General features: G+C 42.7%; 1 protein-coding gene across 2 annotated transcripts; it reads left to right on the forward strand.

The window, feature by feature from the left end:
* The first annotated feature begins 903 nt into the window (after positions 1-903).
* GLYATL3 (glycine-N-acyltransferase like 3) lies at positions 904-15,388 on the forward strand. Of its 2 annotated transcripts, XM_079970098.1 has the most exons (6): positions 904-1,563; positions 2,293-2,402; positions 9,538-9,645; positions 10,625-10,751; positions 11,511-11,637; positions 13,879-15,388. In XM_079970098.1, exons 2-6 carry the CDS (start codon positions 2,325-2,327, stop codon positions 14,303-14,305), a joined length of 867 nt encoding a protein of 288 aa, XP_079826224.1. In that variant the 5' UTR covers positions 904-1,563; positions 2,293-2,324; the 3' UTR covers positions 14,306-15,388. The 2 variants fall into 2 exon arrangements, with proteins under 2 accessions (XP_079826224.1, XP_079826225.1); XM_079970099.1 differs by lacking the exon at positions 9,538-9,645.

A 15,388-nucleotide genomic window follows, 5' to 3' on the forward strand; every position in this document is an offset into this window, starting at 1 on the left:
CAAAATATAATTTTACCTACTTGCAGTCGCCTCTTCAAGTTAAATTGGATCTCATGGATATCGGAACTAATGCCAAAAAGGGAGAGAAAACTGAAATTAAAGGATTACATTTTATTTTCAAAGCAGGGTTTGGTTCTTTACTTTCAATAAGGAAAATCACACCTGGCATTTCTTAGGTTTAGGAACCACAAGATTAAGGTGTAACTCCTTTCTTATAGTTCTGTTTTCTTAGGTTGAATTGTCAAGTGCCATTCAGTTTTGGAAAACAAGCAAAACAGGTATATCACATCTCTGGCTTGCATATTTTTCTTTGCATCTTCTGAAATAAGCCTGAATAAAAGAAACAGCTTTCCGCTACACCCATAAAGATGTTCTAGAACACTGTACAGCCAAGAGAACTGTCGAATAAGTTTGTTTACATGCTACTGATCTCAGTTTTGTTTAATGACAAACGTGCTCTAGCCTGTGGTCCACAGGGAACTAAAAGTGCATGTATGGTTGCCAAGGATGAGACTTCAGCACCTAGGGTATATGGAAGACAGATTTTAGCTGGAAGTTAGAATTGCTTTGTTTCAAAAGAAGTATTCATATTTATATAAGTTTTAAGTGGGTTATAAATCAGACATATTTCCCACACCTAATATTTAATCAGCTTATCTGTGCAATAAAGATCTATGGTAGACTGGGATACTGAGGTAGATACATAGGTAAATGCTTTAGAGAGAACAATGAAAATGAAATTATATCTGATTCCTGAAGTTTCTGCCTTCTTTGGAAGGGGTATGCAACTGGCCTGCTTCCAAACTTTAATTTCAGTTTAGGAATTTCAGTTTAGAAATCTATAGCCTTCTAATTTCTAAACTAAATTCAGTTTAGAAATCTATAGCCTTGCAAGTAATTGAAGATGGACACAGGATAATTCCATGTGTCTGTTCCAGATATAAGACTTTTAGGACCTCTTCTTACAGATGTCTTCTCAAGAGATGCAGAGCTTTTTCCTGACTGTTAACATTCTACTCAGTTTCTGTTCAGCAGATTCAGTCCGGCCCAAATGATTATGGGAAGAAGCTAGAGCAGCATTAGGAAAAGCCTAACCGAACAAACGGGGTTTTGAACATGGGGGAAATTGAGAGCTTTCAAAGGCACAGAGGTCTTCTGCTTCCCACAATGTATTTCTATTTGCACAGTTTAGGCCATTTCCCACAAGACTGTGTAGAACTATGACTAGTTCTTTCAAGTCTGGTTACACCGTTGTAATTGCTCAATAATTCCTTAATAATCATTGTAATTTGTTTTAAAGTATGTGGAAATGGGATATCTTACAAGAAACAGGGCTGCAATATCAAATGTCTTGTGGGCAATGAGGCAAGTTTGCAGGGCTTTTGAGTTTTTTGACCTTTACTATTGTCTTTTAAAGCTTGTATTGTAAGTCCCTCCTTCCGAGGGTGTGGCTATTTCCTCTGCATCTTCCACCTGTTCCCAGAAAATCTATGTAACCGAAAGTGCCTCTTAGTGTTCCAGCTGTTTCCTATATCTGAACAGCCAGTTGAAAATCAGCCCCAGGTATGCGACCTAGATATATGAGGGTTGTGTGGGATATTTGTATATTTTGTTCAGAGAGTGGCACGTGTCTGTGTCCGCAGCCAATTTTGACGCAAAATGCAGACATGGTGTCATGAAACTTTAATCCAATTTAAAATGCCGTTTTTATCTATACGCTATCAGTAACGGGCTATGCATTTCTATAAGATGGTGTTTCTTTCTTACCCCATTGTAGAAGAATTTTGAGTTCTGCATTCCAACAAAATAATCTCTGCCTTGTGAATTTTGAGAGGGTGGCTGCCCATGCACAGCTCCCCACCCTCTCAGGTTTAGGGTGAAGACAGGCTCTCTCTATACTGCCCTTTATTGGGTTTAAAACTTTGAGAGTGGACAACAGTGCTGTCAAAGTTTTTATTGATTTTATTTATAAAATGTTTACCCCTTCAGACTTGTCACTCTCATAGCTGCTTACAGCAAACTGGAAAAGGTAGGGCAGTAAAAACATCAAATTTGTGGCACTTACTGTGAAATTTTCTTTTCCAAGAAGCTTATCATAGGTTTTAGTCCACAATAAAGTCCAGCTGATTATAGGGTGCTGGGGGGTGGGGTGGGCGATGGCACTGTATAAAATGTAATCTATAAATACAGAAGGGTATGATCTCTAGGATTATGTTTTGGGCTTCCATTTTCCAGTGCACTGAAGTAACATTTGCTGCTAGTCACGGTTTTTCTTCTTCTTGTGCCCTCTAGTAGGCCACCTATGTTTGCATGAAGGTTGCAAGATGCTGGTGTTAAACTGTTCTACAAAGCTGCAAATACTGGAACACAAATTACTCAGTAATTTTCCTGAATCACTCAAGGTAATGCAGATCTATGTAGACTTTATTTATGGGCTTGAAGGTCTGAACTATTAGGGTATATCTTTTAGAGATATGATGGAGTACAGATTTTTGCTATTAGACCTGAATTTGTACTTGTGTTCCATGCAGAAATGCAGTTGGGGGCTGTTTTTTGTCTTTTTGAAAAGATGGATGGTCTGTATACTTTTATTAAATAAAAATGCATTTTATATTTATATTAGCACCCCCAGAACAAAATTTAAACTTGCATAAAACAATTACAAAGTGATCACTACAGTATTATGATAATGAACATTAGAATTTTATGAGGGGGTTGACAGTTATAAGAATAATAATCTGATGCAAAATGGTGGGCTGGTTTTGTTCCTGCCTTCAAACATTGGCATCAGTGATTAATGGAGACCTGTTGAAAATTCATAAAGATGAAATGTTATATCTACCCTATAAATTCAGTTCGTCATAAATGTGCAACACATGCATAGACATAGATGCTCAGAGAGGGTAGCAGTGATTATGCTTTGCAGGTATGTGCCAGTTCTGAATGCAAAGTACAAGGCTCCATTATGCTGGTGTCTCTTCAGATCAGGTACCCACGTTCAACTGAGGTCTCAATTGCAGCCAGCAAATCAAGTGAGGTGATGCTTAACTCTGTAAGCTGAAGCATTCAAGAAAGCCGAATGTTTACTCCCTGAGAAAAACAAAACAAAAACTCGCCATCGTTTCTGATACAGAATTGTGCCTGATTCATTTCAGGTAAAACATACACAACTTTTCTGGAAAACGTCAGAATTTGCAGTCTTTTGAAACATCTTTAAAGGCTCCTTTCAGTTTGTTGCTTTTGGAAACTTGCTTTGCTCTCCCTTGTGTTTTCCCTCCGTTTGAGCTCATTATTGCAGCCAAGCCTTTGGCTTGCAGAGTGTCATGGGAGTAGGGGAAGAACAACGGCCTCCATCCTCTCTGTCCTCTTTTCTCCATAAATGTCAGTAAGATCTTGCTTCCATCTACAGTGGTTCTCTGAAAACACATTTGCAGAAGAGAGAGGGAAATAACTCAACCTTTTAAAGCAGCCTAATTCTTAGTTTCTTAGGCAGTGATGAATATAGGTAAAGGTAAAGGGACCGCTGACCATTAGGTCCAGTTGCGGTCGACTCGGGTTGGGGCGCTCATCTCGCTTTATTGGCCGAGGGAGCCGGCGTACAGCTTCCAGGTCATGTGGCCAGCAGGACTAAGCCGCTTCTGGTGAACCAGAGCAGCCCATGGAAACGCCGTTTACCTTCCTGCTGGAGTGGTACCTATTTATCTAATTGCACTTTGACATGCTTTCGAACTGCTAGGTTGGCAGGAGCAGGGACCGAGCAACGGGAGCTCACCCCGTTGCGGGGATTCGAACCACTGACTTTCTGATCCCCAAGTAATTAGGCTCTGTGGTTTAACCCACAGCGCCACCCGCGTCCCATAGTGATGAATATACACCTAAACAAAGTGTATAAATTGTATTGCTGCACTCCACCTCAGTCTCCAAGCCTACGATGGAGGGGTTCACAGCATTAACAACACAAGGATGTCCTGCTTCTCCCATAGCCACAGCCTTGGATTCCAGCAGAAATCAGGCATGGTCTCATCTTTTTCTCATGAGAGGATAGTACAGCGGAAAGGAGCAGCCAAGCATACTAGGACTCAATTTCTTGACTTTAAGAAAGCCAACTTCATAAAACTTAGGGAAGTGCTGGGTGAGATCCCATGGACAGTAATACTAAAAGGAAAGGGAGTTCATGATGGCTGGGAGTTTGTTAAGAGGGAGATAGTAAAAGCACAACTTCAGGCAATACCAATGAGACGGAAACATGGAAGGTGCCTAAAGAAGCCAGGGTGGCTATCTAAAGAACTTTTAACTGAGTTAAGATTAAATAAGGATGTGTACAAAAAATGGAAAAGGGGGGAAACCACCAAAGAGGAATTCAAACAAATAGCCAGCACGTGTAGACACAAAGTCAGAAAAGCTAAAGCACAGAATGAACTCAGGCTTGCTAGAGAGGTTAAAAGCAACAAAAAAGGCTTTTATGGGTATGTTCGTAGCAAAAGGAAGAACAAAGAAACAGTGGGGTCACTCAGAGGAGAAGCTGGTGAAATGCAAACAGGGGACACAGAAAGGGCTGAACTCCTCAATGCCTTCTTTGCCTCAGTCTTCTCCGATAAAGAAAACAATGCCCGACCTGAAGAATTTGGAGCAAATGATTCAGCAGAGGAAACACAGCCCAGAATAACTAAGGAGATAGTACAAGAATACTTGGCTAGTTTAGATGTATCCAAGTCTCCAGGGCCAGATGAACTGCATCCAAGAGTATTAAAAGAACTGGCAGATGTGATCTCAGAACCACTGGCAGTCATCTTTGAGAATTCCTGGAGAACAGGCGAAGTCCCGGCAGACTGGAGGAGGGCAAATGTCCCTATTTTCAAAAAGGGGAAAAGAGAGGACCCAAATAATTACCGCCCAGTCAGTCTGACATCAATACCAGGGAAGATAGTGGACAAAATGGCCACCACAATCTTGCACGATTTTGGGCAGCACTTTTTTCAGGCACAGAGCCCAAAAACACATGTTTTGGGGTGTCACACAAGATTGCTGCCCCAGAAATATCACTTCTTTCCAGGGCAGTGACCTTGTGTGCCCACCAAAAACATTTGTTTTGTGGCACTGTGCCCCCCAAAAGCTCTTTTTTGGGGGGAGGGGGGTCCCAATCTTGTGCAGAAGTGTGGCCCAAGAAGATGGCGTCCTGGTCTGGGGCTGCTTCATATTGGAAGGTACGATTAACACTCCAATAGGGTCTTATTTTTCCCATAGCCAGTCTTGGATTCAAACAGAAATCAAGCATAGTTCTGTCTCCTAGCTACCCAGCTTGCAGCCTGTCAGCTTCTAGCTCACAGAAATACAGTGGTACATCGGGCTACAAACACCTCGGGTTACAAATGCTTTGGATTACAAACTTCACTACCCTGGAAGTAGTACCTCGGGTTATGAACTTTGCCCCAGGATGAGAACGGAAATCGGCGTGGTGGCAGCGGGAGGCCCCATTAGTGAAAGCGTGCCTCAGGTTAAGAGTGGTTTCAGATTAAGAATGGACCTCCAGAACAAATTAAGTTCGTAACCCGAGGTACCACTGTACCAAGTCCAAACTCTGGCCTCTGTCTTTCTACCTATCAGTTGGTGGAGGGGACCCCACCTATGTGACCTTTTCATCTTAACAGCCCATACTAAGAGGGCCATTACTGTACTGTACTATCGTATCCTATCCTATCCTATCCTATCCTATCCTATCTGTGGTTTAACCCACAGCGCCACCCGCATCCCTATTACAGTGGTACCTCGGGTTAAGTACTTAATTTGTTCCGGAGGTCCGTTCTTAACCTGAAACTGTTCTTAACCTGAAGCACCACTTTAGCTAATGGGGCCTCCCACTGCCGCTGCGCCGCCGGAGCACAATTTCTGTTCTTATCCTGAAGCAAAGTTCTTAACCCGAGGTACTATTTCTGGGTTAGCGGAGTCTGTAACCTGAAGCGTATGTAACCTGAGGTACCACTGTATGCCTATATCCAGTGCTTTTTTCTTCTTCTAAAAAAATGTTTAGGGGTGCTCTCATTTTCCTACTCATATTGAAATACTGCCCCTCAATGAGGACAAACTTAGATTCACAAAATGTTTAGGGGTGTGCGTCCCCCCCAGAAAGAAAGCACTGCATATATCCAACCTGAGCATAGGATGGAGGCACTCACAGCATTAACACCCCAACAGATCTTGCCTTCCCTATTAGGTTTCCAGATGGGCACCAAAGTCCAGCATAGAGTCCGACGTGTCTCTTTCTCCTCCAGCTTCCAGCTCTTATACACAACAGCTTTGTTGTTCTGCTGCCTAGGATCACCTGGCATCCAGCCAGGTGTGGGGAAATGCCTACCCCCCTTTGTGGAGAGCACGGTCTCTTGGCTCTTGTTTAGGGATGTTTATGAGCACTTAATTGGCCAGTGAAAGTGTAGCACCCTGCTTGTGGTTAACGCTTAGCTGGAATGAAATATTCAACGCAGCAATAGAGAAATTAAAATAATAATTTATTTGTCAGACAAATAAATATGAGGCACAGTGGTATATGGTTACCAAGCTCTGGCCTGGCCTCCTGCCATTATGGCCAGCACTTATATTTCCTTAACCCAGCCCCCTTGCTCCTCCTTTGGCTGCCTCTGTCCAATCAGCCTGGTTGAAATTCCTATTGGCTGTTTGCTAGAACCAATCACAAAAGATACAACCATTTCCTATTGCCTTTTATGGGAAATAAAAGCTATATTTATAATTGGCAAACAAGTAGCCATTAACCTCTACAAGGCACCTTAATTACCAAATCACCTTTGCCCCCTTAATTCTAAAATAGAGCAGATGGACTTCCGGGTTAGCGCGATCCGAGTAATGGCGGATTCCCTCCGAGCTCCGGAGGGAATCGGCTCCATTGCAAACGGGTCTCACCGCGACGGCGACGCGGGGACCCTTAGAAACCGCAGGCGCGGAAGCCTGCGGACCTGGTGACTCGGCGGGCACCTAAAGCGCCCCCCCGACCCACGAAGAGCCTTTTTAAAGGCTGCGGAGAGGGTACGGGGAGTGGCGTGGTGCTGTGAGTAGACCGCTACTGCAGTGGAGCGAAGCCGCGAGCCATGGCCGGAGACCGCTGACTTTCTTCCCTGAAATTTGGACTCTAATTAATCCGTGAGTAGATTGGAATTTGGACTCTAAAAAGCTTATCCTTGAATTCGGCACGATCGGGGGATGTGCTAAAGGGAAGTCCGCACCCCCCTGCCTACAGAAAATTTAAAGCAAAGATCGGAGAACTAAGGTGGAGAGTTCTTTCCTTGGTGTTCTGTAAAAGATAAGATTTGCATGAATTTGGCAGAAGAAGATGTGTGCTGGAGAGTAAGAGTGATTTTTTAGAAGTTTTTGTTTGAACCCCCCCAGACCCGGGGGTGTCCTTTTATGTGAGCTGGAGAATAAGGAACGAGGAGTTTGACAGCTGTCAAAGGAGCTGTCAAACGGGCAGCGAAAGTGAAAAACTCTATTATTTAACACTTTTTGGACTTAATTTGTTACATTCGAACTAAAGTGGTTGGAAACAAAGTAGGGAAATAATAAAGTAAAGGACTATTGGAAAAGATTACTAAGTAACTAGAATCCCCCTAGGGGAAACATTGAAATATTGCAATGGCTGCAGATGGAAAACTACAGGCAGAGCTAGAAAGAATGTTTTTTCTTGTGGGAAAACTGGAGGAGCAGACTATGGTCATGAGTAAACAACTCATAACCTTGAACTCTAAAATAAATGACTCTGCTGAAGGTACAATGGATTTGACTGGGGAAAAATCTGCAGCTGAATCAGAAGAGATAACTTTGGAACAGGGGGAGAGCGAGCAAGGGCTAGTACAGATGGAGACTACCAACCACAAGCCTTCATTGTTAGAATACAAAGAAGAAGACCCTTGGATTACAAATCTGCGAAAGATGCGAAAGAGGAGGGAGGAAGCCCCTGGAACATCTGGAATACCTGATTTTAAAAGAAATAAGAAATATGACCGGGGCTTCCTATTTGAGTATGGACTGGTTGATCTTCTGCAGCAGCTGGTGTCAAGTACTTTGGATGGAAGAAATTTTGATGAGACTGAGCTGAAATTTCCCCGAAACCTGAGGACCAATGAGGAGGGTTACCAACAAGATCGGCAAAGAGAGACTGATAAGGACTTAAAGGCCTCAGATGTGAGGAACCCAGGCTAAAAACTGTTGTTATGGATGGGGGGACATTTGGAAGGGACAGAAACCGGGGCTGGGGGGGGGGGGAAAGAGAACTTGTTTTTAAATCTTTATGACTTTTGTGTTTGACTATTATGACCTATTTTTAAGATTAAAGGGAAATTCGTGGAAGGAACTCGAGACGACCTTAGAAAAGGTTTTAAGGTTTTATAAGAAAATTGGATAAGTAAAATCTGGCCAAGTAAATGGTCTTTTTTATTAAAAAAAAAAACATATATATATAGATATAGTAATAATATGTAATGGATGAGAGATTTGAATTTGCTGAGTTAATGTAATTGAACTAGGATGTATGAAGGGGGGGTGGGGGGAGGTCAAGAACTGGGGTTAGGAAAGTAAGGTTATGAAATTTTATACGTGTTGTCTTTGTCTTTGTGTGTGTATGTTTGTCTTTATAAAATGTGAAAACTTAATAAAAATATTATAAAAATAAAATAAAATAGAGCAGATGGCTAAAACAGATGGTGGCTAATTCTATTTTAAACAGGTATCAAAGATCTTTTGTACGCATCATCAATGAAAGATCTCCTTCATTGGAGGTTCCTTTAAACAAAAACCTGACAACCATCTATCTAGAGTGCTCTGATGGTGCTTTCCTGCTTGGCAGGGGGGCTGGTGGCTGATGGCCCCTGTGATCTCTTCCAACTATATGAAATAAGAATCTAGCATAAGGATTTAACATTTCTTAGCTTCTAATTCCTTTGCATAATTACATTTAAGCCAATATATTTAATACATAACATATATAAATTTTTTTATAAGCAAAGACGTTTTCAAAGTAAGAAAAAACTTAAAAACACTTTCTTTCCCTATTTCCATTAGCTCTTGCCCTTAGGAAAATGTGGCTCAAGTCTCTAACGGGAGGCACAATAATTCTTACTATTTACCAACTTAATTGTAGCCTAATTGTATTCTGCAACATGCAAGGTCAGTGACCTCGCTCTCAGCCTTTTATGACCGCAATAAACCAGAGGGCCTCTCTGGCCAAGAGGATGAACATCTGCCAAAATCTTAGCCAGCCTAGTTCCTGCCTGGCATGAAACATTTGTGAATTTGAACTCATTTTTAAGATACAACCTTGATCAAAAAATATAAGCTTGATAAAAATGCAGGCTTATGATTAGATGCCTCAAAAGCTAAATGACTTAATTCAGCTGGTCTTCCAGGTTCCCTCATGCATGCTAGCCTCACTGATACAGGATGACAGGTTTTGGAAGGGAGCTAGGGTTTCATCCAGACTGACCCTCGTAACAATATTTTTTCCAACCTCTAAACAGCTCATCTTTCCTTTTGAAGGTTTATGGAGCAGTGCTAAATATAAACAGGGGAAACCCCTTCAGGAAAGAAGTGGTGGTGGATTCATGGCCAGAATTTAAAGCTGTTATTACCCGCCGGCAGAGAACGGTATAGTAAAGAGTATAATCTAGTTTGTTCTCTCTCCATCTCCCTCCCCTCCCCCATAAACACAAGATTTAGGTGCTGGGTGTTCAGCATTGCTTAGAAGAGCCATGGATTTGTGAGTTCTCTTCTCTTGCAGCATGAGTGAAATATACTCGGAGTCGAGTGTGGATTTCATGCTCTTTATTCAGCTCATAGTAGTGAGGAATGGAAGTTCACCCGAAATGTCTGCTTTATATACATTATTTACACAATGGGCCCCACGTGATTGGCTAATTCCGGGATTCTCCTGTAGGCCAATCAGGTTGCGGATTCACTTCCACCTGGAGTTGGATTGGGTGGCTCCTGCGGACCAATCAGACTGCTGCATTCTGGATCCTATTGTTCTAGGACCAATCAGACTGCTGCAATTTGGATCCTATTCAAATCAGTACATAACAATGAGCATGAGGGGAGAAGAAGCTTTCACTTCCGTTTTTTATTATGCCTGAAACTGAACAAATCGGTTAGTTTTAAGCATGGTTTAGGGAGTCAGGCCAGCTTCAAACCATGTTTTATTATACTGGCTTGTTTGCCCTTAATCATAGTTGAGATTGACTACAGTTTAGGTTCATAGATAGTGATGAACCATACTTAATTGACAACAGAAGTTTCAACATGAGTCCTTAAAGCAAACAAGCTGTTTCATTTAGTTTTCTTGATTTATATACAAATTTTCCTGATTTATATACAAATGATTGCTGAAACTTGCTGTACATATTTGACATGCTCACTTCCTTACTCCTGCAATTTGAAATGGGAAGCCTAATGAGAATCACTACAAAACTCATTTATTGAGAAGAAATAATGACTTTTGGCCATTGTTTCTTCATTCTAAGTTCTCTTCACTGTGGCATATCACAGTTTTGATTATAGCAACAAAATTATTGTGTATTTGTGTGTATAATGGGATGAACTAGGGGTTTTTGTGTCTTTAAAATCATAGGCTGAAAGTGATGACCTGGACCATTTTACCAATGCCTATGCTGTATTCTACAAGGACCAGCAAGCATATCAAGCATTGCTGGAGAACCCAGAAACCGTGAACTGGGAACAAGTCTTCCAAATACAGGGTAAAGCTTATTTCTTGCTGGGTATTGGAAATAAGGATGTGCCAATGTTGTGACTGACTTCTGAAGAAAGATTTCCAAGCAATATTGTCAGTGTGGAAAGAGTTAGTGGCACAGACTTGAGAATTTCAGCAATGTGCCCTTTGTCACAAACTAGATTTTTGCCAGGGTATGTTGTACCTGCAATATCCTAAGAATATCTAGATCAAACGCTGTGCTCTAAAGATTATAGAATGAATGGTGAAAATATAGCAGAAATTAAATGGTTATGTTCTCTTGCAGGCTTTCACATAAACACTTGCTTATTTATGTGTCCAGCAGCAAAGTGATTCTCTCTCTCTCACACACACACAGAGAGAGAGAGATGGTTGGTTTTGCACTAGGGAATTTGATGTGATAATTGCAGCTAATGAAAAGTTGTTTTGTTTAAACCACTGTGTTAGATTCTTTCAGCTGTTTGTTTAAATGCCCCAGGGTACCTTCTCACAAAATGAAATGAATTTAACTTTTAATTTGACTCATTCAGTGAGGGATGTAAATTTGGTTGTGAGTACAGGTGCCACAAAATATCTATGCAAAGCATCAAAATGAATTTTGGGTGCTGTCTTATGAGTGTGAAAAAGGAGCATTTCTAAAGAAATGGAAAAAAAGTATTTTGTGGGACACAATACAGCACCTCTAGCTAGTTTGGCTAAACTGGATTAGTCCATTTCCTTATATCTTGCGTTTTAAAAGCTTATTCTCTCATTTATCTGTACGCAGGACTGCAGGATGGATTGTACGACGTTTCCCAAGCTGTAGCTAGTTCCAAGCTTGTGGATGTAAAGCGGTCTTGTTTCCAAATGGTTATCCATCTAGATCCTGATACACTTCCTGAGGTTAAACTCCCGTATGTTTAGTCATATCATTACTATTTTCCACAGCAATGCCGCTCTTGAAATATGTGCCAAAATTAGACACTGATTTATGAAGTTGGGTGAAGACGCCACAGTTTACTCAAGGATTCCCCCACCCCACCCAGTCTGCTGATTCCTGTCCTTTTCTGTATAAATGTTTTGCAACATCGGTGGGCAGATTTCAGGCTTGTAGAATCTCATTTGTTGTTGTTTTTTACTAGATCCACTGGCCAATGACAGGTGCAAAATACGGTTGGAAGGAAAGTTGGGTGGGTGACACACAGCATAGTATTAAACAAGAAGGTTTAAAATGCACTCCCAAATCTTTCCTTCCCCTAGTTCTGATTGCCACATTTTCTAAATTAAGATGCTGTGACAGATGAAGAAAAGAATCCCCTTTTTGTATTTTTTAACCATTTCCAGGAGCAACTCCATGGACAAAATTGCTATCCTGCAGGTGTGAAAGCAAAGAATGCATTGTTTCTGTTGAATGCATTCCTTCAAACTCACCTTTGGTATTAAGAATGGACTTGTATTAGTAGGATCCTTATAAGTATTATCCCAAAAGGCCGGGGTGGGGAGCGACAGCACGGAATATCTGATAGGCTTTACCGCATACTGGCTCCACCTTTCCCTTCTGTTTGTCTTCTTTCCTTCCATTGCCACCCATCTCAAGTAGGGCTTATCCACACTTGCCTTTTGGCCCACTCTTTCCAGGCACTGGTCTGTGCTTAAAAGCTCTGTGTCCAAGCCCTTTTTTGCCACAGAGCTTTCTCCTCAAAAGCCAGCTCTTTAGCACTCAATCAGAGCAAATGTCAGTTCAGGTTTCCCACGGATTGAGCTTTAAAGGGCAGATTTTCGCTGGGAGAACTCCAGAGCAATAGATAAATGCTTTTCAATATCTTTATGTGCCCCTTTGCCCAGGTTGTCTGGAGTTTGGGCTGGGTTGTCATCAATATGCTGATGACACCCAGCTTTATCTGTTGATGGATGGCCACCCTGACTTGCCTCCAGACACACTGATCAGATATTTGGAAGCTGTGGCTGGATGGCTGCATGGGAGCCGGTTGAAGTTAAATCCTTCGAAGACAGAGGTCCGTTGGCTGGGTCAGGACGACATGGGGTTGGGGGGTCAACTCCCATCTCTTGCAGGGGCTTAATTAGTGTCAGCACCTTCTGTCAAGAGTTTGGGTGTCACCATCAACACCTCCCTTTCTATGGAGACGCAGGTTGCAGCCACAGCAAAGGTGGCATTTTTCCATCTCCACCATATTAAGCAGTTGATCCCTTACCTTTCTCGCCCTGATCTGGCCACAGTGATCCATGCGATGGTCACCTCCAGGCTTGATTATTGTAACTCGCTCTACGCGGGGCTGCCCTTGAAGCTGACCCAGAAACTCCAGCGGGTGCAGAATTCTGCGGCAAGGCTCGTTACAGGGTCCTTGCCGTGGGATCACATTTGTCCAGTGCTTTACCAGCTGCACTGGCTCCCGGTGGAGTACACAGTCAGGTTTAAGGTGCTGGTTTTGATCTTTAAAGCCCTATGCAGCCTAGGACCCTCGTACCTACGGGACCACCTCTCCTGGTATGCCCCGAGGAGGACCTTAAATTATAGCGCTTTGAAGGTCCCGAGCCTCAAGGAGGTTAGATTGGCCTCAACTAGGGCCAGGGCCTTTTCAGCACTGGCCCCGACTTGGTGGAACACTCTGTCACAAGAGACCAGGGCCCTGCGGGATTTGACATCTTTTTCCACAGGGCCTGCAAGACGGAGCTGTTCCGCCTGGCCTTTGGCTTGAACTCACTCTGACTCCTTATATGGGATTTGGTATATAAATGTTTCCTCCCCTTGATTTATGGGCTACTACTTGATTTATGGGCTACTACTAAAATGAGGCTGCATTTTAAGCTGTATTTTAAACCATATTTTAAGCCATATTTTAATTAACTTTTTTTCTTTTTTCTTTTTTTCTATTATGCTTTATTGTAATTTATATTCAGTGTTAGCCGCCCTGAGCCTGGCTCTGGCTGGCGAGGGCAGGGTATAAATAAAGAATTTATTATTATTATTATTATTATTATTATTATTATCATATGACAGGCACTCGGAAACAGAGCTTTAAAGTGCTCGCTGTGCCTGGAAAGAGCAAAAGATAAGCCCCTTAGTATGTATTCCCTGTTTTTGTGTGTACCTTATGGATTTTACAGCACATTTTAACTGGAGAAATCTTTTTTAGGCTAGTACCTCCACCCAAGCTTGCTTCCCTCGATGTCTCCCATGCTAGCCTGCTGAACAGCACATGGTCCCGAGGAGGAAGCGAACTTTGCCGAAAATACCTTGCCAGCCTCATTTCCTGTTTCCCTAGTACCTGCGTCCTGGATGAAGGAGGCTGCCCCATTGCCTGGGGTTTGACGGACCAATTTGCTACTATGATCCATGGTTATACTTTGCCGGAACACCGCAGGAAAGGGTACAACCGCCTCATAGCGACAGTCCTCGCCAAGAAGTTACATAGCCAGGGCTTCCCAGCTCAGGGAAATGTCCTGGAGGATAACGTCCCATCAGTAACTCTACTGAAAAGCATGAATGCCCAGTTCTTGCCCTGCCAGTTTGTCAGACTTATCCACACGCCTTTCGGTTTTGTAAACACATCTCAGCTGTAGCTTAGCTTAGAGATTCAGTGACCTTTGTGGCATTTCTTTACAACGGATGAAAGATACACTGCAGCAGTTTGGGCGGTGAAATTTGGTGATATGCAGAAAGTCAGAAAACTTCATAGAATCTTAGAGTTAGTCCAGCCCCCTAGAATGCGGGAATCTCAGCTAAAGCAGTATGCATAGTACCATATTTTCCGGCGTATAAGACGGCTGGGCGTATAAGAGGACCCCACCCCCAACTTTTCCAGTTAAAATATAGAGTATGGGATATACTCGCCGTATAAGACTACCCCTCTTCCAACACACACCAAATAAAAATTAAAAAAACCAGTCTCCAGTCCGGCTCGGAAATCTGCTCCACTTCCCAGTGGCCGGGGGCTTCTGGGGCCAATTTTCAAGGGTATTTCTACTTCATCTAGAGAGCTTGGTGTCCTCTGATTTAATTTGCTGTCATTTTATCCTTTGGTGGGGAGTTGCTGCAGGAGCTGCTGCTGTAGCCGGCGTATAAGATGACCCCCGACTTTTGAGAAGATTTTCCTGGGTTAAAAAGTAGTCTTATACGCCAGAAAATACAGTACTTTCTTGTGCATGAAAATCTATCTGGAAAACCAGTCCTCCCCAAAGTCTATGATAAAGCTCTGACGGACCACAGTAAGATTTTATTTTAACCTAATCCAAATGTATCTAGCACCAGACGTTTATTATATGAATTCAAAAGTAGCCTCCTGTGCAGTGGGGTGGCGATGGGAGGCAGCCAAGCACACTTGCCCCTGGCCTCGGAGGGCTAAGCTGGCCAGAGGGGCCCTGCCACGGGCTCAGACAAGCTGCACAGAGCTGCTTCTGTGCATGTTGTGAATATGAATCTGGGTGAATATCACCAATCCATAATGCAAGCTTATCCGAGTCCAATTAAACAACTGCATCTTCTAATCCAAATCGGTTTGGGCACCCCACGTTAAGAGCTACCAAAATAGATAGATATTGTGATCCCAGAAGTCTCTGCTTTAGTGCTTAGTGCAGGGGTCAGCAAACTTTTTCAGCAGGGGGCCAGTCCACTGTGCCTCAGACCTTGTGGGGGGCCAGACTATA

The sequence above is a fragment of the Podarcis cretensis genome, assembly GCF_951804945.1.
Source record: "Podarcis cretensis genome assembly, chromosome: 3".
NCBI lineage: Eukaryota > Metazoa > Chordata > Lepidosauria > Squamata > Lacertidae > Podarcis > Podarcis cretensis.